This window comes from Bufo gargarizans, unplaced genomic scaffold (genome assembly GCF_014858855.1).
Source record: "Bufo gargarizans isolate SCDJY-AF-19 unplaced genomic scaffold, ASM1485885v1 original_scaffold_1953_pilon, whole genome shotgun sequence".
NCBI classification, from domain to species: Eukaryota; Metazoa; Chordata; class Amphibia; order Anura; family Bufonidae; genus Bufo; species Bufo gargarizans.
Window position 1 is genome coordinate 41,241 of NW_025334580.1, and position 25,666 is coordinate 66,906.

General features: G+C 53.1%; 1 protein-coding gene across 1 annotated transcript; it reads right to left on the reverse strand.

Moving 5' to 3' along the window:
• Positions 1-1,419: 1,419 nt before the first annotated feature.
• LOC122923806 (echinoderm microtubule-associated protein-like 2) lies at positions 1,420-24,593 on the reverse strand. The gene is made up of 19 exons (XM_044274651.1): positions 24,349-24,593; positions 23,063-23,091; positions 19,042-19,171; positions 16,733-16,882; positions 16,577-16,646; positions 15,693-15,803; positions 15,518-15,613; positions 15,274-15,438; positions 14,962-15,061; positions 14,733-14,887; positions 14,529-14,657; positions 14,200-14,331; positions 13,169-13,236; positions 4,758-4,846; positions 4,581-4,678; positions 4,299-4,386; positions 3,911-4,006; positions 2,329-2,459; positions 1,420-1,905 (listed from the first exon to the last, which is right to left on the reverse strand). The coding sequence occupies exons 1-19, from the start codon at positions 24,363-24,365 to the stop codon at positions 1,780-1,782; spliced, it is 1,980 nt and encodes a 659-aa protein (XP_044130586.1). The 5' UTR covers positions 24,366-24,593; the 3' UTR covers positions 1,420-1,779.
• Between the last annotated feature and the right edge of the window lie 1,073 nt (positions 24,594-25,666).

Here is a 25,666-nt window from a genome sequence, read left to right on the forward strand (position 1 = left end):
GCTCTCGTGTCCGGTCAGTGACATGTCCAGGATCTGACTGATGGAGGCGCTCTCATCTCCCGTCAGTGACCCCCAGCAACATGTCCAGGATCTGACTGATGGTGGCGCTCTCGTGTCCGGTCAGTGACCCCCAGTGACATGTCCAGGATCTGACTGATGGAGGCGCTCTCATCTCCGGTCAGTGACATGTCCAGGATCTGACTGATGGTGGCGCTCTCATGTCTGGTCAGTGACATGTCCAGGATCTGACTGATGGAGGCGCTCTCATCTCCCGTCAGTGACCACCAGCGACATGTCCAGGATCTGACTGATGGTGGCGCTCTCATGTCCGGTCAGTGACCCCCAGCGACATGTCCAGGATCTGACTGATGGTGGCGCTCTCATGTCTGGTCAGTGACCCCCCGTGACATGTCCAGGATCTGACTGATGGAGGCGCTCTCATGTCCGGTCAGTGACCCCCCGTGACATGTCAAGGATCTGACTGATGGTGGCGCTCTCATGTCCGGTCAGTGACCCCCCGTGACATGTCCAGGATCTGACTGATGGTGGCGCTCTCATGTCCGGTCAGTGACATGTCCAGGATCTGACTGATGGTGGCGCTCTCGTGTCCGGTCAGTGACCCCCCGTGACATGTCCAGGATCTGACTGATGGTGGCGCTCTCATGTCCGGTCAGTGACCCCCCGTGACATGTCCAGGATCTGACTGATGGAGGCGCTCTCATCTCCGGTCAGTGACATGTCCAGGATCTGACTGATGGTGGCGCTCTCATGTCTGGTCAGTGACCCCCCGTGACATGTCCAGGATCTGACTGATGGAGGCGCTCTCATGTCTGGTCAGTGACATGTCCAGGATCTGACTGATGGAGGCGCTCTCATCTCCGGTCAGTGACATGTCCAGGATCTGACTGATGGAGGCGCTCTCATCTCCGGTCAGTGACATGTCCAGGATCTGACTGATGGTGGCGCTCTCATCTCCGGTCAGTGACCACCAGCAACATGTCCAGCATATGCTCTGCACAGTAATGTGACCACAGGGGGCGCTGTTCTGTTCATTCACACCTCATGGTGATTGGTATATTTTTTACGGTCGGTGTTGAGCCACAACATGAACATAGTCCAACTTCAGCAATAAATCATGGCCAGGAATGATGGGAGTGATACATGGTGTGTAAGCTAGAAGGATTAGATTGTAAGCTTCTGAGCACAGGGTAATAGGGGCCTCCACTCTATAAATAACAGGAAATACTGCATATTCATCAGAAAATAATCTGGCGGGGAGGGGGTCTGATCTTTGTGTTGTGGCCCCCCTCCCCCACCAGTCATGTGACCTGATCCTGCTGCTGTGGCAGGTGTAGTCAGTGTGTCCGGGCCGCGTAGAGGACCTGGGGTCCATGCTCTGGAAGCATCAGAGACGCAGACATTTTATAGAATTTATTGCAGTGAATGTCAGTGCCAGCCTCCAAGAACAAACGTCTCTACATCAGGGTTGAGTACAAGCCTTCTACAGCCAGCAGGATATTACAGGGGCTTAAATACTCTGTGCAGCTGTGCAAATAGGAGTGTCCAAGTCCTGGTGCAGAGAGCCTTCTATAGGAACATGCTGCCCAGCTCTCTATAGAAAATCTTGAGGAAAGCAGGTGCTGAGCAGAGGCCGGCCGTGCACTGTGGGGGGTGGGCACAGCTGGGGGGGGGGGTGCTAGAGGGTCGAAGACAAGACTCTGCTGGTAAGATCTAGAGGTTCTGTACAGGAAGACGACAGAGGCTACGCAGGAAACCCACTCACATCACTGTCCACTGCAACACAGTGCAATCCTTGCCTCCAACCGAGATCAGAGCGCCGTCGCTGTGCAGGAAGCTGAGGCGGGTCACGTGACTGCTGTGACCGCTGTACTTAGAACTGGCGGCCTGAAAAGAGAAGAAGATGAGTGATCACCACATCGTTCAGTACAACAACCACCCTAGGACTGTGCGGAATAATCGCCGCTAGGGTCTGACGCTCTAGACCTTTCGCCTCAATGTATCTGAGACTGCGGGCCACTGACATGATCATGGGGTGATGGCCGGAACGCCACCTCTCTAGGTCTCAGGTGTGTACTCATCGTGAGGGGGCATAGGGACCAGCATGGGTTCTACACCCCTCCATGGGATTGTACACATCTGCACAGGATGCTCCATTCAACACCTACGCCGTAAATCCCACCAAAATAACAGGACGAAAATGTCCTGCATGCAGGGGCCCAAACCGAAACCAAATGGACCCCATTAGTCAGAGGAGTCGGTCCAGCTCAGAAACAATGGTGATGTAGACAGTACATGTATCGTTCCTACCCGGGGCACCACGCAGGGGTAACTGTACAGGCGAACTCCTCCAAAATCATCCCCAGTGGCCACCAGTTTTCTGTCATGGGACTTGGTGACTGCATTAATGTCCGTTCCATCTGCTCCATCTGGCCAAATGCCTGGAAGATACAAAGAAGAAGGAAGCTGTTAAAGGGATGATTCAACCCAGACCGATGTGGAGGACACTCTGTGCACCAGCAGGAACAGTCTACAAGTAGGGAATGCCCTCTGCACAGAGAGGAACAACATGAGAAACAGTCTACAAGTAGGGGAGAGAAGCCCTCTGCACCAAGAGGAACAACATGAGAAACGGTTAACAAGTAGGGGAGAGAACCCCTCTACACCAAGAGGAACAACATGAGAAACAATCTACAAGTAGGGGAGAGAAGCCCTCTGCACCAAGAGGAACAACATGAGAAACAGTCTACAAGTAGGGGAGAGAACCCCTCTACACCAAGAGGAACAACATGAGAAACAGTCTACAAGTAGGGGAGAGAAGCCCTCTGCACCGAGAGGAACAACATGAGAAACAGTCTACAAGTAGGGGAGAGAAGCCCTCTGCACCAAGAGGAACAACATGAGAAACGGTTAACAAGTAGGGGAGAGAACCCCTCTACACCAAGAGGAACAACATGAGAAACAATCTACAAGTAGTGGAGAGAAGCCCTCTGCACCAAGAGGAACAACATGAGAAACAGTCTACAAGTAGTGGAGAGAAGCCCTCTGCACCGAGAGGAACAATCTACAAATGGAGGAGAGATACCCTCTGAACTAGGAGGAATAACATGAGCAACAGTCTACAAATGGAGGCGAGGTGCCCTCTGCACCAAGAGAAACAGCATTTGGAAAAATTGACAAATTGAGAAGAGATGCCCTCTGCACCAGAAGAAATGAGACAAGGAAACTCTTTACAGTCGGAGGAATGACAAAAGGGCAGTCTTCAGTCGGAGGAATGACACAAAGGCACATTTTACAGTCATAGGAATGACACAAGTGCAGTCTTTACAGTCAGATCAATGACACAAGTGCAGTCTTTACAGTCATAAGAATGACAAGGGCACTCTTCAGTCATTGGAATGACAAGTACAGTCTTTACAGTCAGTGGAATGACACAAGTACACTTTACAATCAGAGGGATGACACAATTACAGTATTTAGTCGGAGTAATGACACAAAGGCACTTTTTACAGTCATAGGAATGAAACAAGTACAGTATTTACAGTCGGAGGAGTGACACAAGGACACTCTTTACAGTCTGAGAAATGACACAAGGACAGTCTTTATAGTCAGAGGAATGACACAAGTACACTCTTTACAGTCTGAGAAATGACACAAGGACAGTCTTTACAGTCGGAGTAATGACGAGAACACTCTTTACAGTCGGAGGAATGACGAGAACACTCTTTACAGTCGGAGGAATGACACAGTACAGTGTTTGTATTCAGAGGGATGACACAAGGGCAGTCTTTACAGTCATAGGAATAACATAAGGGCACTCGTTACTGCCGGAGGAATGACAGAAGTACACTCTTTACAGTCGGAAGGCACAGCGTGTCTCTCAGGTACTCACCCAGCACATGGAAGCTCAGCGTGCACGAGGCGTTCTCCCACTCCACATTGCGTACACTCTCTGCGCTGACAATCTGCTTCCCAGATTCCGGGTCCCCTGAGTGGAGGGAGAAGTCATTATCTCATTATAATTAGTAAGTATATAAAGTGACATCCTGTCACACACAATCCTACTAATGCCGGACACAACCACTCAACATTTATCCATAGATGTTATTCCCGTACAGAATTCTCCTTACAAATCATCTGACCACCCATAATAACTCACCGACCACCCACACTTGTGGGAAGATCTCTCTGAGACCCCAGCCACCCATGAAGCAAGACTCCAGAGAAGAGCCGAGATCCCAGAGGACAAGCTGCACAGGAACTGGGATCATCTTACTCACAATAGAGGATTTCGTAGTCACCGCTGTTGGTCATGAAGCTGGAACTATCGGACGCCCAGTCCAGATGTGTGATATAGCTGGAGTGACCCTGCAGTGAAGAGGGCAAGGTGGTTATATAGAAACCAGGTACAGGTGAGCTGAAGGGAACGGGTGAGCTGAAGGGAGATCAGTTCATGTTGCATGTCTTCATCTGTACAGAAGCAGCCACATGTTCCGGGCCCCATTGCTCCCAAAGGACCAGGACTGAGGCCCTCAGGACAAGAGCGTCTTCCATGCACTTACCGAGCACCTTCCCACCCGTCTGTATTCTCGTCCCTCTTCAGCCACTTCATATAGGTAGATAAAGTTGTCATGTGATCCAACCGCCAAATACTGACCATCTGCATACGGAAAAGATAGTAAAGCACAGGTATCCCCATAGTGGGACACAGGGTGCGAGGCCCAAGGTGTGAACCTCACCAGGACTGTAGCTGATAGCACTGATCTGTTCACCGGCATCCGAAAAGGTCGTCACTATAACGTGTGACTGAGCATCCAAGACCAGAAACCTGTGATGAGGAGGACAAGAATGAGCCGCAAGTGAGGACGGACGGTCACTGACATCCAGGTACAGAGAGGGAAGGACGGTCACTGACATCCAGGTACAGAGAGGGAAGGACGGTCACTGACATCCAGGTACAGAGAGGGAAGGACGGTCACTGACATCCAGGTACAGAGAGGGAAGGACGGTCACTGACATCCAGGTACAGAGAGGGAAGGACGGTCACTGACATCCAGGTACAGAGAGGGAAGGACGGTCACTGACATCCAGGTACAGAGAGGGAAGGACGGTCACTGACATCCAGGTACAGAGAGGGAAGGACGGTCACTGACATCCAGGTACAGAGAGGGAAGGACGGTCACTGACATCCAGGTACAGAGAGGGAAGGACGGTCACTGACATCCAGGTACAGAGAGGGAAGGACGGTCACTGACATCTGCAGTAAGTCTATGATAACATGTAACATACAGTTGCAAGAAAAAGTATGTGAACCCTTTGGAATGATCTGGATTTCTGCACAAATTGGTCATAAAATGTGATCTGATCTTCATCTCAGTCACAACAATAGACAATCCCAGTCTGCTTAACCTAATAACACACAAAGAGTTAAATGTTACCATGTTTTTATTGAACACACCATGTAAACATTCACAGTGCAGGTGGAAAAAGTATGTGAACCCTTGGGTTTAATAACTGGTTGAACCTCCTTTGGCAGCAATAACTTCAACCAAACGTTCCCTGTAGTTGCAGATCAGACGTGCACAACGGTCAGGAGTAATTCTTGACCATTCCTCGTTACAGAACTGTTTCAGTTCAGCAATATTCTTGGGATGTCTGGTGTGAATCGCTTTCTTGAGGTCCTGCCGCAGCATCTCAATCGGGTTGAGGTCTGGACTCTGACTGGGCCGCTCCAGAAGGCGGATTTTCTTCTGTTTAAGCCATTCTGTTGTTGATTTACTTCTATGCTTTGGGTCGTTGTCCTGTTGCAACATCCATCTTCTGTTGAGCTTCTGCTGGTGGACAGATGGCCTTAAGTTCTCCTGCAAAATGTCTTGATAAACTTGGGAATTCATTTTTCCTTCAATGATAGCATTCCGTCCAGGCCCTGACGCCCCAAACCATGATGCCCCCACCACCATACTTCACAGTTGGGATGAGGTTTTGAGGTTGGTGTGCTGTGCCTCTTTCTCCACACATAGTGTTGTGTGTTTCTTCCAAACAACTCAACTTTGGTTTCATCTGTCCACAGAATATTTTGCCAGTACTGCTGTGGAACATCCAGGTGCTCTTGTGCAAACTGTAAACGTGCAGCAATGTGTTTTTTTTGGACAGCAGTGGCTTCCTCTGTGGTATCCTCCCATGAAATCTATTCTTGTTTAGTGTTTTACATATCGTAGATTCGCTAACAGGGATGTCAGCATATGCCAGAGACTTTTGTAAGTCTTTAGCTGACACTCTAGGATTCTTCTTCACCACATTGAGCAGTCTGCGCTGTGCTTTTGCAGTCATCTTTACAGGACGGCCACTCCTAGGGAGAGTAGCAGCAGTGCTGAACTGTCTCCATTTATAGACAATTTGTCTTACCGTGGACTGATGAACAGCAAGGATTTTGGATATACTTTAAAAGGGTTTCCAGCTTTATGCAAGTCAACAATTCTTAAATCGTAGGTGTCACGGCTGAGGATGGGGAAAACCCTCAGCCTTGTAATGATACATGTATGTGGGAGCTGCTTGGCCAGGACAACAGAGTTAGGGAGCAGGTCACCTCCTAACGCATCCCTAATCTGACCCTGACTCCTAGCTGTATGTGCTGACCTTGATGGTAGGAGGGCTCATGCTCAGGAACCTCGGATCCCTGTTAACCCTCCGCCGATCCCTGAGCTAGGAGCTGGGTAGACAACCTGTTCCTCCTGGACGCGGAGAAACAGGAGTCTAAACTGGCCAAGCTGCAAGGGAATAGAAACATAAACAGTCTATGGATATGGAAGGAGGGTGAAAGACTTCCACTCCTACCTGCCACAGACACCCTGACTGGATCCCGTGCTCACAAGCTGGTGTTCACTCCCAAACATAAAAGGACACAGCACACACACAGGAACCCAGATCCATAGCCGCAGTAATAACAAAGACCAACATAAAGCATATCACCACCACATGTTTTTATGACCGCAAGGGTGGCCCTCACTGGAGAGATGGTATAAGGGTACCAGGAGGATGACTCCAGCAAAACCACAGGGCTGAAGTACCCCTCAGCTTCTACCATCTAAACTGAGGCTAAATAGCCCGAGCGGCCACACACACAAAGGGGTTAACCCTTCCATCACCAAACAGGGAAAGTGTCACTTAAAGGAGAAGTGTGCACACCACAAACTCCCTCACACCAAACATAAAAAGTGAACACTGAAACCACACGTTGCCAGAGGCAACCGCATGCCGTGACAGGGAGCGCCTAGCAGCCACTCAGGCCGCTCCACTGCCAACCACCTTATGTTGCTAGCGGCAACCACACGTGAGGCAAGATGCAGAGCCCACACCTGTGGAAGACAACACAAAACAAACCGCTGACAACGGCATGCGAACCAAGGAGTGACGACCACAACCATGGTCGTGACAGTAGGTCTTCTAAGAGCTCGTTTGTGCGAGGCATCATTCACATCAGGCAATGCTTCTGTCACGGAAGGTGTACAGGAAACAAGATAATGCAAAATGAATATATGACTCACTGGATCCAAAACTAAGGAACAAAAGGGAGACCCCTGCATAAGACCTGGCACTCTCCCTGACTGCTCAGCCTATGCGAACACCCCAATGGTGGATGATCGCATATCCTCGTACCTCGACTATATAACACCTGAACACCCTACAATAGTGAGGGGACACGGCCACTGGCTCCCTACATTAGACACGGAGGGAGTCATGGTCACCTGGGATCCAGCAAACAGAAAATCACAAAAGAATGTACAGCACTTATTTTGTAGAAGACAGGGAAATAGGATCAGCATGCACACACACTCCAGGAAGTTGTATAAACCGCACACTAATGCATTATGGGGAGGAATTAAAAGGGATGCAATCAGTCCAACTACATGACAGCTGAGAGGCTAACAAGATGAGGAACTGAAAACCAAAACAAATAAAACTCAAGGAGGAGGTTCTGAAAGGCTGTCAGAGCTTCTCAGCTGTCTGGTTGTGACAGTACCCCTCCCTCTACGAGTTGACTCCGGACACTCAGAGCCCACCTTCTCAGGATGGGACCTATGGGAAGCCCTGATGAGACGAGTGGCCTTAATGTCCGTCACTGGGACCCACATCCTCTCCTCAGGACCATAACCCTCCCAATGAACGAGGTACTAGAGAGAACCGCGGACAAGACGAGAATCCACAATCCTAGAGACCTGAAATTCAAGATTCCCATCAACCATAATCGGGGGAGGAGGCAAAGGCGAGGGTACCATGGGTTGAACATAAGGTTTCAATAAGGACTTATGAAAAACATTATGGATCTTCCAAGTCTGAGGAAGATCAAGACGGTAGGCAACAGGATTGATGACGGACAGGATTTTGTAAGGCCCAATAAACCTAGGACCCAACTTCCAGGAGGGAACCTTCAATTTGATATTCTTGGTAGACAACCACACCAGATCACCAACATTCAGGTCCGGACCAAGCACACGTCTCTTATCTGCCACACGCTTATATCTCTCACTCATGCTCTTTAGATTATCCTGAATCTTTTGCCAAATAGATGACAAAGACGAGGAGAATCTGTCCTCATCAGGTAAACCAGAAGACCCCTCTCCCGAGAAAGTCCCAAACTGCGGATGAAACCCATATGCACTAAAAAATGGTGACTTATCAGAGGACTCCTGACGACGGTTATTTAAAGCAAACTCAGCAAGGGACAAAAGAGAACACCAATCCTCTTGATTCTCCGCCACAAAACAGCGCAGATATGTCTCCAGATTCTGATTGACGCGCTCCGTCTGGCCATTCGACTGCGGGTGGAAAGCAGAAGAGAATGACAACCGAACCCCCAAACGAGAACAGAAAGCCTTCCAGAATCTGGAAACAAACTGCGTGCCCCTATCAGAGACTATGTCTGAAGGAATACCATGCAATTTGACAATGTGATCAATAAATGCCTGCGCCAGCGTCTTAGCATTGGGCAAACCAGGAAAAGGGATGAAATGCACCATTTTGCTAAAACGGTCCACCACCACCAGAATCACAGTCTTCCCCGAGGAACGAAGCAGGTCCGTTATGAAGTCCATGGACAGATGTGTCCAAGGACGGGAAGGAATGGGTAAGGGAAGGAGAGGACCTGATGGCCGTGAATGAGGGACTTTGGCACGAGCGCAAGTCTCGCAGGCTGCCACAAAACCCTCAACCGACTTACGAAGCGCAGGCCACCAGAATCTCCGAGCGATGAGATCCACTGTGGCTCTTACCCCCGGGTACCCAGCAAGGACCGTATCGTGGTGTTCCTTAAAAATCTTGTGTCTTAAAGCGAGAGGCACAAACAACCTCCCAGGAGGACAAAGATCAGGAGCCTCTGACTGGGCTGCCTGCACCTCTGCCTCCAATTCAGGAAAAGAGCAGAGACCACCACACCTTCAGCCAAAATGGGACCCGGGTCTTCAAAATTCCCGCCTCCCGGAAAACAACATGACAGGGCATCAGCCTTCACATTCTTAACCCCAGGGTGGAACGTGACAACAAAATTAAACCTTGAAAAGAACAAAGACCATCTGGCCTGTCTCGGGTTCAGACGCTTGGCTGACTCCAAGTAGGCCAGATTTTTATGGTCAGTAAACACGGTAATAGGGTGTCTGGCTCCCTCTAGCCAATGGCGCCATTCCTCAAAAGCCAACTTGATGGCCAACAATTCCCTAGCTCCCACATCGTAATTTCTCTCTGCGGAGGAGAGTTTCTTCGAGAAAAAGGCACACGGTCGCCATTTGGCAGGAGAGGAACCCTAAGACAAGACCGCACCCACACCCACCTCAGAAGCATCAACCTCAACTATGAAGGGTAGAGAAATATCAGGTTGTACCAAGATGGGAGCGGAAGCAAAACTCTCCTTGATATTAGAAAAGGCCTTACGCGCCTCTACCGACCAGGAAGAAAAATCTACCCCCTTTCTGGTCATATCAGTGAGTGGTTTAACAATAGAGGAATAATTCAAAATAAACTTCCTGTAATAATTGGCAAAGCCCAAAAAACGCATCAGCACCTTCTGATTCTCAGGAAGCTCCCACTCAAGCACAGCGCGGACCTTCTCGGGGTCTATGCGAAAACCAGAAGCAGAGAGAAGAAACCCCAGAAATTGAATTTCTGGAACCGCAAACACACATTTTTCCAGTTTCGCGTATAATTTTTTCTCCCGCAGGATGAGCAAGACCTGACGTAAGTGTTCCTTATGAGTTTTGAAATCAGGAGAAAAAATCAAAATGTCATCCAAATACACTAATACAAATTTTCCCATTAAATGATAAAAAATGCTGTTCACGAAATGCTGAAAAACAGCTGGGGCATTCATCAAACCAAAAGGCATAACCAAATTCTCAAAATGGCCCTCAGGGGTATTGAAGGCCGTCTTCCATTCGTCTCCTTCTCTGACCCTGACCAGGTTGTATGCCCCTCTTAGATCTAATTTGGAAAAGACTTTAGCCCCAACAACCTGGTTAAACAGGTCCGGGATCAGAGGAAGCGGATAAGGGTCACGAATAGTGATACTGTTCAGCTCCCTGAAATCCAGACAAGGTCTTAAAGAACCATCTTTTTTCTTAAAGAAAAAACCAGCGGCAACAGGTGACTTCGAGGGTCGTATGTGTCCCTTTCTCAGACTCTCAGAGATATAAGCACGCATAGCGACCCTTTCAGGTTGGGAAAGATTGTATAAACGAGATTTAGGCAGTTTGGCGCCTGGGATGAGATTAATAGGGCAATCGTACTCCCTGTGCGGGGGCAAATCCTGAACTCCACTCTCAGAGAAGACATCCGAAAATTCAGAGAGAAAGGATGGTACAGTCTTAGTAGCAACCTCAGAAACAGATGTCGTGAGGCAATTCTCTCTGCAAAAGTCACTCCAACCATTTATTTGCCTCGCTTGCCAATCAATGGTGGGGTTATGTTTAGTGAGCCAAGGTAGCCCCAACACTAGAGGAGTAGGTAATCCGCTAAGGACGAAACATGACACATCCTCAACATGAGCATCACTCACAATTAAACGAATATTGTGAACTATGCCCTTTAATGATTTCTGAGAAAGTGGAGCGGAATCAATAGCAAAAACAGGAATATCCTGTTTCCACGTCCTGGAAACCATGAGTTATCGCAAAATGATTATCAATGAGATTGACAGCTGCTCCACTATCTACAAAAATCTCACAAAAAATGTTCTTGCTCTCTAGCGCCACCCTGGCAGGCAGGACAAAACGGGAACTACAAGCAAACGGAAAACCTTCAATTTCCACTTCCACCCTGCCAATAGTAACAGATGGAACATTTTTAAAAGATTTTTTCCTTTTTGTTTCTTTATTACTCTCAGAAAACTGCCTGAATCTCCTAGAGGGACAAACATTTGCCAAATGATTTATACCTCCACAACAAAAACAAACCTTCCCATGCGGGCTGAATCTTCTATTGTCCGAGGCAATCAACCCCAGCTGCATGGGCTCCTGCTCAGAAGGGGCCAACAGCGACTGAGACCCCTGCGCACAGAATGAGACCGCTGCACTGTCCTGGGACTGAGTATGACAGGAAGGAGAGATCTCTCCTCTCTCTCTAAGACGCCTGTCAATACAAACGGCCTGAGACATAGCAGAGTCCAAGGAGATAGGCCTCTCATGAAAGGCAAATGCATCTTTCAATCCCTCTGAAAGACCATGGCAAAATTGACTTCGGAGTGCAGCATCATTCCAACCAGTATCAGCTGCCCATCTCCGAAATTCTGAGCAGTATATCTCTGCGGATTGTTTACCCTGGCATAACAGACGTAGTCTAGACTCAGCCAAAGCAACACGATCCGGATCATCATATATCTGACCCAGGGCTAAAAAGAATTCATCCACTGAACGGAGTCAGCGAAAAGGCCCACGACTGAGCGTTACCCCTGAGCAGCGATATAATGATCCCCACCCTCCGTTCCTCATCACCAGAGGAATGGGGAAGAAGGCGAAAATGGAGTTTGCAAGCCTCTCTGAAACGCACAAAATTCTCACTACCCCCGGAGAACGTATCCGGGAGCGAGATCTTAGGCTCAGAACAAACTCCATGAACGCAAGCTGAACCGGTCACTAGAAACTGAGAAAGAGTCTTACGGAGATCATCTACCTCCAATGAAAGACCCTGGAAGCGTTCAGTCAAAAGTGAAACCGGATCCATGCTTGAGACGGTTTTGGCGGTTTATAATGTCACGGAAGGTGTACAGGAAACAAGATAATGCTAAATGAATATATGACTCACTGGATCCAAAACTAAGGAACAAAAGGGAGACCCCTGCATAAGACCTGGCACTCTCCCTGACTGCTCAGCCTATGCTAACACCCCAATGGTGGATGATCGCATATCCTCGTACCTCGACTATATAACACCTGAACACCCTACAATAGTGAGGGGACACGGCCACCGGCTCCCTACACTAGACACGGAGGGAGTCAGGGTCACCTGGGATCCAGCAAACAGAAAATCACAAAAGAATGTACAGCACTTATGTTGTAGAAGACTGGGAAATAGGATCAGCATGCACACACACTCCAGGAAGTTGTATAAACCGCACACTAATGCATTATGGGGAGGAATTTAAAGGGATGCAATCAGTCCAACTACATGACAGCTGCGAGAGGCTAACGAGATGAGGAACTGAAAACCAAAACAAAGAAAACTCAAGGAGGAGGTTCTGAAAGGCTTCTGTCAGAGCTTCTCAGCTGTCTGGTTGTGACAGCTTCTTGTGAAAAGCAAACCCAGAACTGGTGTGTGTTTTATAGGGCAGCTGTAACCAACACCTCCAATCTCATCTCATTGATTGGACTCCAGTTGGCTGACACCTCACTCCAATTAGCTCTTAGAGATGTCATTAGTCTAGGGGTTCACATACTTTCCACCTGCACTGTGAATGTTTACATGGTGTGTTCAATAAAAACATGGTGACATTCAACTCTTTGTGTGTTATTAGGTTAAGCCGACTGTGATTGTCTATTGTTGTGACTTAGATGAAGATCAGATCACATTTTATGACCAATTTGTGCAGAAATCCATATCATTCCAAAGGGGTCACATACTTTTTCTTGCAACTGTACATGTATGTCGGGTACGTTCAGTTACTCACCTCCCGGTTGTGGTTCCCACAGCCACAACATTACCAGATGGATGGAATCCGGCCACTCTAGCAGGATCCTGAGGAAACATCAGACTTCAGGCACAGACACCATCATGGACACGGAATACACTGGACTGTACATTAATAGTATGTGACATCAGTGCGAGGGGAGCGAGGGGCTCGGCACCCAGGTCCAAGACATGGTCCGTGTTCTCCCCTCAGTAAGGAGGGTCACAAGAGTCAGGAATAAGACGGCCATACATAAAGACACAAGCGCGCCGTCAAACTTGTGAGACTCCGTGGTGCTGGTCAAGCGGGTCATGTTACTAATGAACACCATGGTCAGCGCCGCCGCTACTTTGGAGAGAGTCGGTAATAATGATGTCGGTAAGACAAGGAGGATTAAAAGGAAATATGGAATGCCCCCAAGGCTCCATTCACACATCCGTAACATGTTTTGCGGATCCAGGGATCGGTAAAACACAGACACTGTCAATGTGCGTTCCACATTTTTTGGACCGCACATTGTCGGCACTAATAGAATATGCCTATTATTGTCAGCAAATGCAGACAAGAATAGTACATGTTCTATTTTTGGGGGGAACGGAATTGCAGATGTGTGAATGGGGCCTAAGAGTGACTGGTTCATCGGTGCCCGCTACCCCATTACATGTCTCAGTCACATCCACTATAACGCCCACCATCCTCCCTGTGCTGTAAATGGCTACATCTCAGTCACCGCCATACATACATCCCATATGATGTCCATCTACTTGAAGAGAACATGAGATGTAGCGTCATATGGGGCACTGCAGGCCATAACAAGCCGAGAAGTGCAGATATCCCTGCAGCCTCCATCATCATCTCTGTATATGGCAGGTCTGATTTCACACTCCCTGCATACAGCTCGGCGGCTCAGTGGTCAGCACGGCGGCTCAGTGGTTAACACTGGGGTCCTAGGTTGGAATCCGACCAAGGACAACATCTGCATGGAGCTTGTATGTTCTCTCATACAGCAATATGAGCGTCCCCCCACTCACCTCCAGGGTGGTGGTCCACACAGGCTTGTGGGTTTTGCTGTTCCAGAGATGAACCAGTTTGTCATGGCCACAGGTCAGAAACAGGTCTAGGGATGGGTGACTGCACAGACCCCACAGTTCATCTGTGTGACCCTGAGGATGAAAAAAGCAAGACACACTGTTGGCCAGTTATGGGCGACATCCCACGATGGACGTTATAATAATCGTATCCCGGGGGCCCCTGAACAGCCAGAAGAGAAGCAGATTTCCCCAAACCAATTGACCTTCCTCCCCTCCAGGGGCCATTATATGCAGCCTCGGCCCAATGTGCAGGTGGGATCGGCCATTACCTGGATCAAGCAGCTGAGTCCGCTCTCCAGGCTGCCGCTCATCACACAGTTCTTGGTGGTGCCCACATACAGCGTGTCCCCTCCTCGGCCTTCAGTAATGGTTCTCACAGGGCCATAACATTCCGGAATCTAAGTGACGTATAAGACATGTCAGTGCTCCTCCCATAGGACTCTGTCTCCAGCAGCCCCTCTGCCCCGTCATACCCGGGTCTCCCGCACTTTCTTATAGTCTCGGTCCCACAGTATGATCCTCCCGTCCTTGCCTCCTCCAGATAGTAATGTCCCGTCTCTGCACACACACAAAGCGAAGACTCCGCCATCGTGAGCACCACACACCGCCTGCGCGATCCTGTGACTGCCTGAAAGAGACATGCAGACAGGAGTAATGGCGTGGCCCCGACGCTCTCAGAGCAATGCCCCCCACTCTTCTTACCTTTACCCCATATGTACAGATTGCCATTAGAATCTCCGGTGACCACATCTCCGTTCTCCGCAAACGCCAGACACAGGACAAAGCGCGGCTTCTCATGTTTCTGTGGAGTGACCTGACAGATCAGTCATACGGGAGTCTATTCTTAGCATTGCCAGAATAGCGCGAAATCTCTAAACCCCCAATAACCAGTTGGGTCCACGTCTCATGTGCTACTTCTCCATCATCCCGGACGAGCCCCCAATTCTCAGCTTTTCACGATGTCTTGGTCTCTGTGTCATTATGGTGTCTGTTCTTCCTTTTGTGACATCTTACCTCAAAAACTCCCTGCCTCTTGCTCAAAGTGGCTGTGGCACCTGCAGCCCCCCCGGCAGGGGCCCCTTCCAGGGTCCAGTAGTAGAGCTGGGACTTCCCACATGTTATAATTAGATTGGGTTCTGTTGGGTGAAAGATGGCGGCGAGCACGGGTTCTGTAGAGCACTGGGGACATACAAATGGTCTCCATTAACTCTTTGTTGCAAATCATTCCATTTATCAGCAATCTGAAGAAATCCTGTACCTTTACTTCGGCAACCTTCACCTCCCGTTGCCACTGCCACACCGACAAGACGTGGTCTCCAGATTCATCGCATGCGCACAGATGACCTCCGCCATCCTGCGGAGCATAAGGCGGGCACAGGTTCATGCTAGGTGTGCACTATAGGCGGTACACCACTGCCAAGGCCACAACTTACAGTCTTGGAGAAGCTGAGACAGGTGACCGCTCTGTCGAAATGTCCCACTCCAATGACATGCAGCGTGCACAGGCTGACGGAGTGCCAGATCCGGACGTGGGGCGGCAGAGCCTGCGGGAAGGAACACATGCCAAGACGATCACAGATGTCACCTCACTCGTTACCCAATAGAAGGAGCGTTCTCTCTGTGTCTATCCTCTATGGACACGGGGCAGCCAGTGTGGGAAGGGTGGAACTGTGCGGACATGGAGCAGCGCAGCAGCAGACAGGCCAAGAAAGCCACTGAGCGCCCTAGGCGTTACCGCGTTACTGTACGCGTTTCGGTAGCGACACCTCCCCCCCATTCACAGCAGAAATCATACTGAGCCCCTGGAGCTGTGGGGGTGGGAGGCTTTCCCAGTCGCTGTGGAGGACGCCGACTATAATGTGTCCTCCGTCATGTCCAACACCATAGAGATCGGCAGAACTGGAGCCGTAAACTGATGTCAGATATAGAAACAGTAGGGTATGGACAGCTCGCTGCATGGCGACTGGTGAAGGGCCCAATAGGCTGGCGTGAGGTGTAAGGAGAGATTCATATAAAGCACAGATCACTTCCGAAACCAACTTGTACCGATACTGCTTTAGGGAGGGTGGCGGGTTACATACATGCTGAGCACACGTGGGGCCGTACACGTATATCACATGATAAGGTAAAGCCTTTCGCTGCAGTCAATAAGAGACAGCCCACCACGCCTATGGGCGCCAGGGAGCGCAGCCTGTAAGTTCCCTGGGTTACTCCGGGCCCGCCCCTCTCTGTGAATTCTTACATTTTACTCCATTTATAAGAAGTGTTTATAGAGGATCATGTCCTTCCATAGAAGTCACAGCACTCTGCCACTCACCTTGCCATCCTGCGAGTTACCCGCCACTTGGCCGCTGGCGATTGTTACGGAGTCTGGATGGACAGCAAGACTGGAAGACAAAGAAATCCTTCAGTCCTAAACACAGGCAGCGTTTTGGGTACAGTCACCCCCCCAGCAACCGACTCCTGGACTGACCTCTTGATGTCATCAGTGTGGCCCCTGTAGTGCCTCTGGGTGCCGGCTGCAGGGTCGTACAGGACGCAGACGGCCGCTGTGAAGTACAACAGCTCTCCAGACGGGAGGACGTAGAGGTTGCTGCGACAATCCCGACCTCTGTATCCATATCTGTCCATCCGAAGGTCAAGGGACAATAAGGAGGAACCTGGCGGACCTTCAGCTGATGGAGCGGCCTGTGTCGGCACTATAGACGCACATCTCACATGGCGGTTTTCATGCAGATGTAATGACCCCTCCCCGGGAAGACGTAAATTTTCCATCATTTGTAGAAGATTAGGGTACATGCACGCAGCACCGCAATTTAGGCGTTACTTGTGGCGTTTGTGGTGCATTTGCCTCAGATTTCACAATCTGTACCACAGGTGACGCTCCACGCCATGTGATCACCTACTTCTGTGCCACTGTATTACACCCGTGTGCATATACCCGTCCGTTTCCGACACACGTACATATTGTATGTCACTGCTTAGACTGTATAATTCTGTTGAAGGGACCCAGACAATATAATCTTTAGTCCCAGGATTATGAGCCACATACAGGGCCGTCTTTACCAAGGGGCAAAAGGGGCAGCTTCCCCGGGCCCAGTTGCTCCTGGGGGGCCCAAGGAAGCTGCCTCTTGAGCCCTACTAGCCACTTCCCCGGGTGTCAGGCTGTCAGCTACACAGGGGGTGCTGCCATGCCATGCCTGCCGGCACTGAGTCCAGGCAGCGTACTGTGAGAGCTGGGATTCTCTAGGACCTTACATGACATCATCACCATGTGACCAGTAACCTAGCAATATTACTGGTCACATGGCTATGAGGTCATCAAGGTCCTTTCTACCAGGAGTGTTGCAGGTGAAGTTTGCCTTAACTGTGGAGCTTTTTTGTGAAGATTACATCAGAAAAAGGTGACAGGGACTGTTATGCTAATATACTGTAAACTACTGTATAGTGGGGTGCTGTATACTGTGGGGGGCTGTATACTGTATACTGTGGGTGCTGTATACTGTGGAGTTCTATACTGCTGTACTGTATAGTGGGGGGCTGTATACTGTGGGTGCTGTATACTGTGGAGTGCTATACTGCTGTACTGTATAGTGGGGGGCTGTATACTGTGGAGTGCTATACTGCTGTACTGTATAGTGGGGGGCTGTATACTGTGGGGGCTGTATACTGTGGAGTGCTATACTGCTGTACTGTATAGTGGGGGGCTGTATACTGTGGGGGGCTGTATACTGTATACTGTGGGTGCTGTATACTGTGGAGTTCTATACTGCTGTACTGTATACTGTGGAGGGCTGTATACTGTGGAGTGCTATACTGCTGTACTGTGGGTTGCTGTATACTATAGGGTGCTATACTGCATACCGTGGGTTGCTGTATACTATAGGGTGCTATACTGCATACTGTGGGTTGCTGTATACTATAGGGTGCTATACTGCATACTGTGTGGTGCTGTATACTATAGGGTGCTATACTGCATACTGTAGGTTGCTGTATACTATAGGGTGCTATACTGCATACTGTGGGTTGCTGTATACTATAGGGTGCTATACTGCATACTGTGTGGTGCTGTATACTATAGGGTGCTATACTGCATACTGTAGGTTGCTGTATACTATAGGGTGCTATACTGCATACTGTGGGGTGCTGGGGTGCACTGTAATACTAGGGTGAGCCGAGCCCTGGTCTCCTTCCTGCAGAGCGGTGCCCACTTCCAGCCTGAGCCCAGCTGCCCCGAGCACTGATCCTGAGCCGCTGGAGTCTTCAGAACTGGAAGGATTTACATTCATTCACTGGACTCTACCAGATGTGTGGATTTTTTGTGTGTGTGTTGTGGTGGAGGCCGTGATTGCTGCTAAGGTGTGGGAAGGCGGGATCCAGGGGCCCAAGTAAATCCAATCAATATTAAAGACGGCCCTGGCCACATAACAGCCACTTCCCCTGCTTCCACTATAGCTAACCCCTGACCATTAGAGTCACCCCCAGAGTCCCTCACCCCGAGATATCGGCACCCCCAGAGTCCCTCACCCCGAGATATCGGCACCCCCAGAGTCCCTCACCCCGAGATATCGGCACCCCCAGAGTCCCTCACCCCGAGATATCGGCACCCCCAGAGTCCCTCACCCCGAGATATCGGCACCCCCAGAGTCTCTCACCCTGAGATATCAGCATGATGAACCAACATCCGGATGGTAAACAACCCCCCCTCCCTTCATATCTGGGGTCATTATAGCCAGTGGTCTCATGCCGGGGGTGATGGTCGGCCACTGCACATCAGGATACACCCATTCCAGCTGCAGGTCCCTCGGGGGAAGTTCTCCCTTTGCTTCTAGACTGTAAGATGCGACCAGCGAGTCTGGAACGTAGAGGGGCACAGAGCGGCCCCGCAGGTAGAGCTTCACCATGCCCTCTTCTGTAAGGAGGAGAAATAGGTTAGAAAGCTGTGAGAGGCCGAAAGAGACAGAGACAAGGAGGAGGCACGAGAGACACCGGGGGGAAAATGAGGTCATGTGAGGGAGCGATGAGGGAAGAGCCGGTGTATGACCCTGGCTGACGGGGCGACGGCGGGGGTGTATGACCCTGGCTGACGGGGCGACGGCGGGGGTGTATGACCCTGGCTGACGGGGCGACGGCGGGGGTGTATGACCCTGGCTGACGGGGCGACGGCGGGGGTGTATGACCCTGGCTGACGGGGCGACGGCGGGGGTGTATGACCCTGGCTGACGGGGCGACGGCGGGGGTGTATGACCCTGGCTGACGGGGCGACGGCGGGGGTGTATGACCCTGGCTGACGGGGCGACGGCGGGGGTGTATGACCCTGGCTGACGGGGCGACGGCGGGGGTGTATGACCCTGGCTGACGGGGCGACGGCGGGGGTGTATGACCCTGGCTGACGGGGCGACGGCGGGGGTGTATGACCCTGGCTGACGGGGCGACGGCGGGGGTGTATGACCCTGGCTGACGGGGCGACGGCGGGGGTGTATGACCCTGGCTGACGGGGCGACGGCGGGGGTGTATGACCCTGGCTGACGGGGCGATCGCGGGGGTGTATGACCCTGGCTGACGGGGCGACGGTGGGGGTGTATGACCCTGGCTGGCGGGGGTGTATGACCCTGGCTGACGGGGCGACGGCGGGGGTGTATGACCCTGGCTGACGGGGGCGACGGCGGGGGTGTATGACCCTGGCTGACGGGGCGATCGCGGGGGTGTATGACCCTGGCTGACGGGGCGACGGTGGGGGTGTATGACCCTGGCTGACGGGGCGACGGCGGGGGTGTATGACCCTGGCTGACGGGGCGACGGCGGGGGTGTATGACCCTGGCTGACGGGGCGACGGCGGGGGTGTATGACCCTGGCTGACGGGGCGACGGCGGGGGTGTATGACCCTGGCTGACGGGGCGACGGCGGGGGGTATGACCCTGGCTGACGGGGCGATCGCGGGGGTGTATGACCCTGGCTGACGGGGCGACGGTGGGGGTGTATGACCCTGGCTGACGGGGGTGTATGACCCTGGCTGACGGGGCGACGGTGGGGGTGTATGACCCTGGCTGACGGGGCGACGGCGGGGGTGTATGACCCTGGCTGACGGGGGTGTATGACCCTGGCTGACGGGGCAACGGCGGGGGTGTATGACCCTGGCTGACGGGGCGACGGCGGGGGTGTATGACCCTGGCTGACGGGGCGACGGCGGGGGTGTATGACCCTGGCTGACGGGGCGACGGCGGGGGTGTATGACCCTGGCTGACGGGGCGACGGCGGGGGTGTATGACCCTGGCTGACGGGGCGACGGCGGGGGTGTATGACCCTGGCTGACGGGGCGACGGCGGGGGTGTATGACCCTGGCTGACGGGGCGACGGCGGGGGTGTATGACCCTGGCTGACGGGGCGACGGCGGGGGTGTATGACCCTGGCTGACGGGGCGACGGCGGGGGTGTATGACCCTGGCTGACGGGCGACGGTGGGGGTGTATGACCCTGGCTGACGGGGGTGTATGACCCTGGCTGACGGGCGACGGTGGGGGTGTATGACCCTGGCTGACGGGGGTGTATGACCCTGGCTGACGGGGCGACGGTGGGGGTGTATGACCCTGGCTGACGGGGGTGTATGACCCTGGCTGACGGGGCGACGGCGGGGGTGTATGACCCTGGCTGACGGGGCGATCGCGGGGGTGTATGACCCTGGCTGACGGGGCGACGGCGGGGGTGTATGACCCTGGCTGACGGGGGTGTATGACCCTGGCTGACGGGGCGACGGCGGGGGTGTATGACCCTGGCTGACGGGGGCGACGGCGGGGGTGTATGACCCTGGCTGACGGGGCGATCGCGGGGGTGTATGACCCTGGCTGACGGGGCGACGGTGGGGGTGTATGACCCTGGCTGACGGGGCGACGGCGGGGGTGTATGACCCTGGCTGACGGGGCGACGGCGGGGGTGTATGACCCTGGCTGACGGGGCGACGGCGGGGGTGTATGACCCTGGCTGACGGGGCGACGGCGGGGGGTGTATGACCCTGGCTGACGGGGCGACGGCGGGGGTGTATGACCCTGGCTGACGGGGCGATCGCGGGGGTGTATGACCCTGGCTGACGGGGCGACGGTGGGGGTGTATGACCCTGGCTGACGGGGGTGTATGACCCTGGCTGACGGGGCGACGGTGGGGGTGTATGACCCTGGCTGACGGGGCGACGGCGGGGGTGTATGACCCTGGCTGACGGGGGTGTATGACCCTGGCTGACGGGGCAACGGCGGGGGTGTATGACCCTGGCTGACGGGGCGACGGCGGGGGTGTATGACCCTGGCTGACGGGGCGACGGCGGGGGTGTATGACCCTGGCTGACGGGGCGACGGCGGGGGTGTATGACCCTGGCTGACGGGGCGACGGCGGGGGTGTATGACCCTGGCTGACGGGGCGACGGCGGGGGTGTATGACCCTGGCTGACGGGGCGACGGCGGGGGTGTATGACCCTGGCTGACGGGGCGACGGCGGGGGTGTATGACCCTGGCTGACGGGGCGACGGCGGGGGTGTATGACCCTGGCTGACGGGCGACGGTGGGGGTGTATGACCCTGGCTGACGGGGGTGTATGACCCTGGCTGACGGGGCGACGGTGGGGGTGTATGACCCTGGCTGACGGGGCGACGGCGGGGGTGTATGACCCTGGCTGACGGGGCGACGGCGGGGGTGTATGACCCTGGCTGACGGGGGTGTATGACCCTGGCTGACGGGGCGACGGTGGGGGTGTATGACCCTGGCTGACGGGGCGACGGCGGGGGTGTATGACCCTGGCTGACGGGGCGACGGTGTATGACCCTGGCTGACGGGGCGACGGCGGGGGTGTATGACCCTGGCTGACGGGGCGACGGCGGGGGTGTATGACCCTGGCTGACGGGGGCGACGGCGGGGGTGTATGACCCTGGCTGACGGGGCGACGGCGGGGGTGTATGACCCTGGCTGACGGGGCGACGGTGGGGGTGTAGGACCCTGGCTGACGGGGGTGTATGACCCTGGCTGACGGGGCGACGGTGGGGGTGTATGACCCTGGCTGATGGGGCGACGGTGGGGGTGTATGACCCTGGCTGACGGGGCGACGGTGGGGGGTGTATGACCCTGGCTGACGGGGCGACGGCGGGGGTGTATGACCCTGGCTGACGGGGCGACGGCTGGGGTGTATGACCCTGGCTGACGGGGGTGTATGACCCTGGCTGACGGGGCGACGGTGGGGGTGTATGACCCTGGCTGACGGGGCAACGGTGGGGGTGTATGACCCTGGCTGATGGGGCGACGGTGGGGGTGTATGACCCTGGCTGACGGGGCGACGGTGGGGGGTGTATGACCCTGGCTGACGGGGCGACGGCGGGGGTGTATGACCCTGGCTGACGGGGCGACGGTGGGGGTGTATGACCATGGCTGACGGGGCGACGGTGAGGGTGTATGACCCTGGCTGACGGGGCGACGGTGGGGGTGTATGACCCTGGCTGAGGGGGCGACTGTACATGTGTGTGCCGTGTATGCTGTATGTGTGATGTGTATATACTGTATGTGTGTGTGTGAGCTTGTGTATATATACTGTACATGTGTGTGCTGTATGTACAGATGCGGCCCCTTCCTGTGTCCACAGCCGCCATCACTGGTCGGTCACCTCCATGTATTGCAGGGATCCGGCTCCTCCCGGATGCAGTTAATTATCAGCTTATTATCTCCAGACATGGCCGCTCTCATCACCGCCGGCCGCCAATTCACCTAAGGTAAATACTGGCAGCACAGAACACAGAACACAGCCCCAGCCCGAGGCCGAGCGCCACTCACCGGGGAAGAAGACGACTTGTTTGCTTTTGCTGTGGAGACAAAACATAAGAGAGCGTTATAATATAAGAGTATAATATGTGCCCCCCCCCCACATAAGGGTATAATATAAAGGTATAATGTGTACCCCCCCATAAAAAGGTATAATAAGAGTATAATATGTGCCCCCCCCCATATAAGGGTATAATATAAAGGTATAATGTGTACCCCCCCATAAAAAGGTATAATAAGAGTATAATATGTGCCCCCCCATATAAGGGTATAATATTTCCCCCCATATTACAGTATAATATAAGGGTATAATAGGTTCCCCCCCACATCAGAGTATAATATGTGCCCCCCCCCCTAAAATAACGGTATAATATAAGGGCATAATATGTGCCCCTCCATATAAGGGTAGAATATGTGCCCCCCTCACATAAGAGTATAATATTTGCCCCCCATATAAAGGTATAATATGTGCCCCCCCACATGTGAGTAAAATATAAGGGTATAATATGTGCCCCCCCAGAAAAACGTATAGTATGTGCCCCCCCCCACATGAGTAAAATATAAGGGTATAATATGTGCCCCCCCCAACATGTGAGTAAAATATAAGGGTATAATAGGTGCCCCCCCAGAAAAGCGTATAGTATGTGCCCCCCCCACATGAGTAAAATATAAGGGTAGAATATGTGCCCCCCCGCACATAAGAGTATAATATTTGGCCCCCATATAAAAGGTATAATATAAGGGTATATGTGCCCCCCTAATAAGAGCATAATATGAGGGTATAATAGTTCCCCCCCCCAGATAAGCGTATAATATGTGCCCCCCCCCACAAAAAGTATAATATAGGGGTATATGTGCCCCCCCCCCACATAAAGGTATAATATAAGGGTATATGTGCCCCCCTATATAAGAGTATATTATAAGGGTGTAATATGTGCCCCCCATATAAAGGTATAATATAAGGGTATATGTGCCCCCCCCACATAAAGGTATAATATAAGGGTATATGTGCCCCCCTATATAAGAGTATATTATAAGGGTGTAATATGTGCCCCCCATATAAAGGTATAATATAAGGGTATATGTGCCCCCCCCCCCACATAAAGGTATAATATAAGGGTATAAGCAGTGTCCCCCTATATAAGAGTATATTATAAGGGTGTAATATGTGCCCCCCATATAAATGTATAATATAAGGGTATAAGCAGTGTCCCCCTATATAAGAGTATATTATAAGGGTGTAATATGTGCCCCCCATATAAAGGTATAATATAAGGGTATAATATGTCCCCCGGCACCTCGAGGTCTTCTTCATTGTGTCGGCCGAAGTTTCCTGCTCTGCAGGGAGTTACACCCTCCTTGTGCTGCGGACACACCCGGAGGAGGGGGAGGGGGTGTATTACACCAATCATTGGGCAGACGGCAGTTTCCACACACAGAACAAATATTGATCTGATACAGGCCTAAAGGAGTCCTCCTCCATCCTCATCACCCCCAGGGTAAAGCCTCCATAGGACACTGGAATATTGGGGGTCCCCCGTGTGTGCCTACACCCCTAAGCCCCGGTGGAAGGCTGCAGATCTTCTCCTACAGCCCCCTGCTACAGCCCCCAGCGCACACGGCTACAGCCCCCCAGTGCACACGGCTACAGCCCCCCAGTGCACACGGCTACAGCCCCCAGTGCACACGGCTACAGCCCCCCAGTGCACGCGGCTACAGCCCCCCAGTGCACACGGCTACAGCCCCCAGTGCACACGGCTACAGCCCCCCAGTGCACACGGCTACAGCCCCCCAGTGCACACGGCTACAGCCCCCAGTGCACACGGCTACAGCCCCCAGTGCACACGGCTACAGCCCCCCAGTGCACACGGCTACAGCCCCCCAGTGCACGCGGCTACAGCCCCCCAGTGCACGCGGCTACAGCCCCCCAGTGCACACGGCTACAGCCCCCCAGTGCACACGGCTACAGCCCCCCAGTGCACACGGCTACAGCCCCCAGTGCACACGGCTACAGCCCCCAGCGCACACGGCTACAGCCCCCAGTGCACACACCGACAGCCTCCAGTGCACACACCTACAGCCCCCCAGTGCACACACCTACAGCCCCCCAGTGCACACGGCTACAGCCCCCGCGCACACGGCTACAGCCCCTCGCGCACACGGCTACAGCCCCCCAGTGCACAGGGCCCCAGTCTCCGGTACACACGGCAACAGCCCCCAGTGCACACAGCTACAGCCCCCCAGTGCACACGGCTACAGCCCCCAGCGCACACGGCTACAGCCCCCCAGTGCACACAGCTACAGCCCCCCAGTGCACACGGCTACAGCCCCTCGCGCACACGGCTACAGCCCCCCAGTGCACACGGCTACAGCCCCCAGCGCACACGGCTACAGCCCCCCAGTGCACACGCCTACAGCCCCAGTGCACACGTCTACAGCCCCCAGTGCACACAGCTACAGCCCCCCAGTGCACACGGCTACAGCCCCAGTGCACACGTCTACAGCCCCCAGTGCACACACCTACAGCCCCCAGTGCACACGGCCACAGCCCCCAGTGCACACGGCCCCAACCTCTGGTACACACGGCTACGGCCCCCAGTGCACACGGCTACAGCC

Bases quoted from the DNA above. Each gene is read 5' to 3' on its own strand.
- LOC122923806 (XM_044274651.1), bottom strand. The intron at 15,439-15,517 runs GTACAGGATTTC...GTATGTCCCCAG, and splicing joins TGAAGGTTGCCGAAGTAAAG to TGCTCTACAGAACCCGTGCT. The intron at 4,007-4,298 runs GTGAGTAAGATG...CCCTCCACTCAG, and splicing joins TGACTACGAAATCCTCTATT to GGGACCCGGAATCTGGGAAG.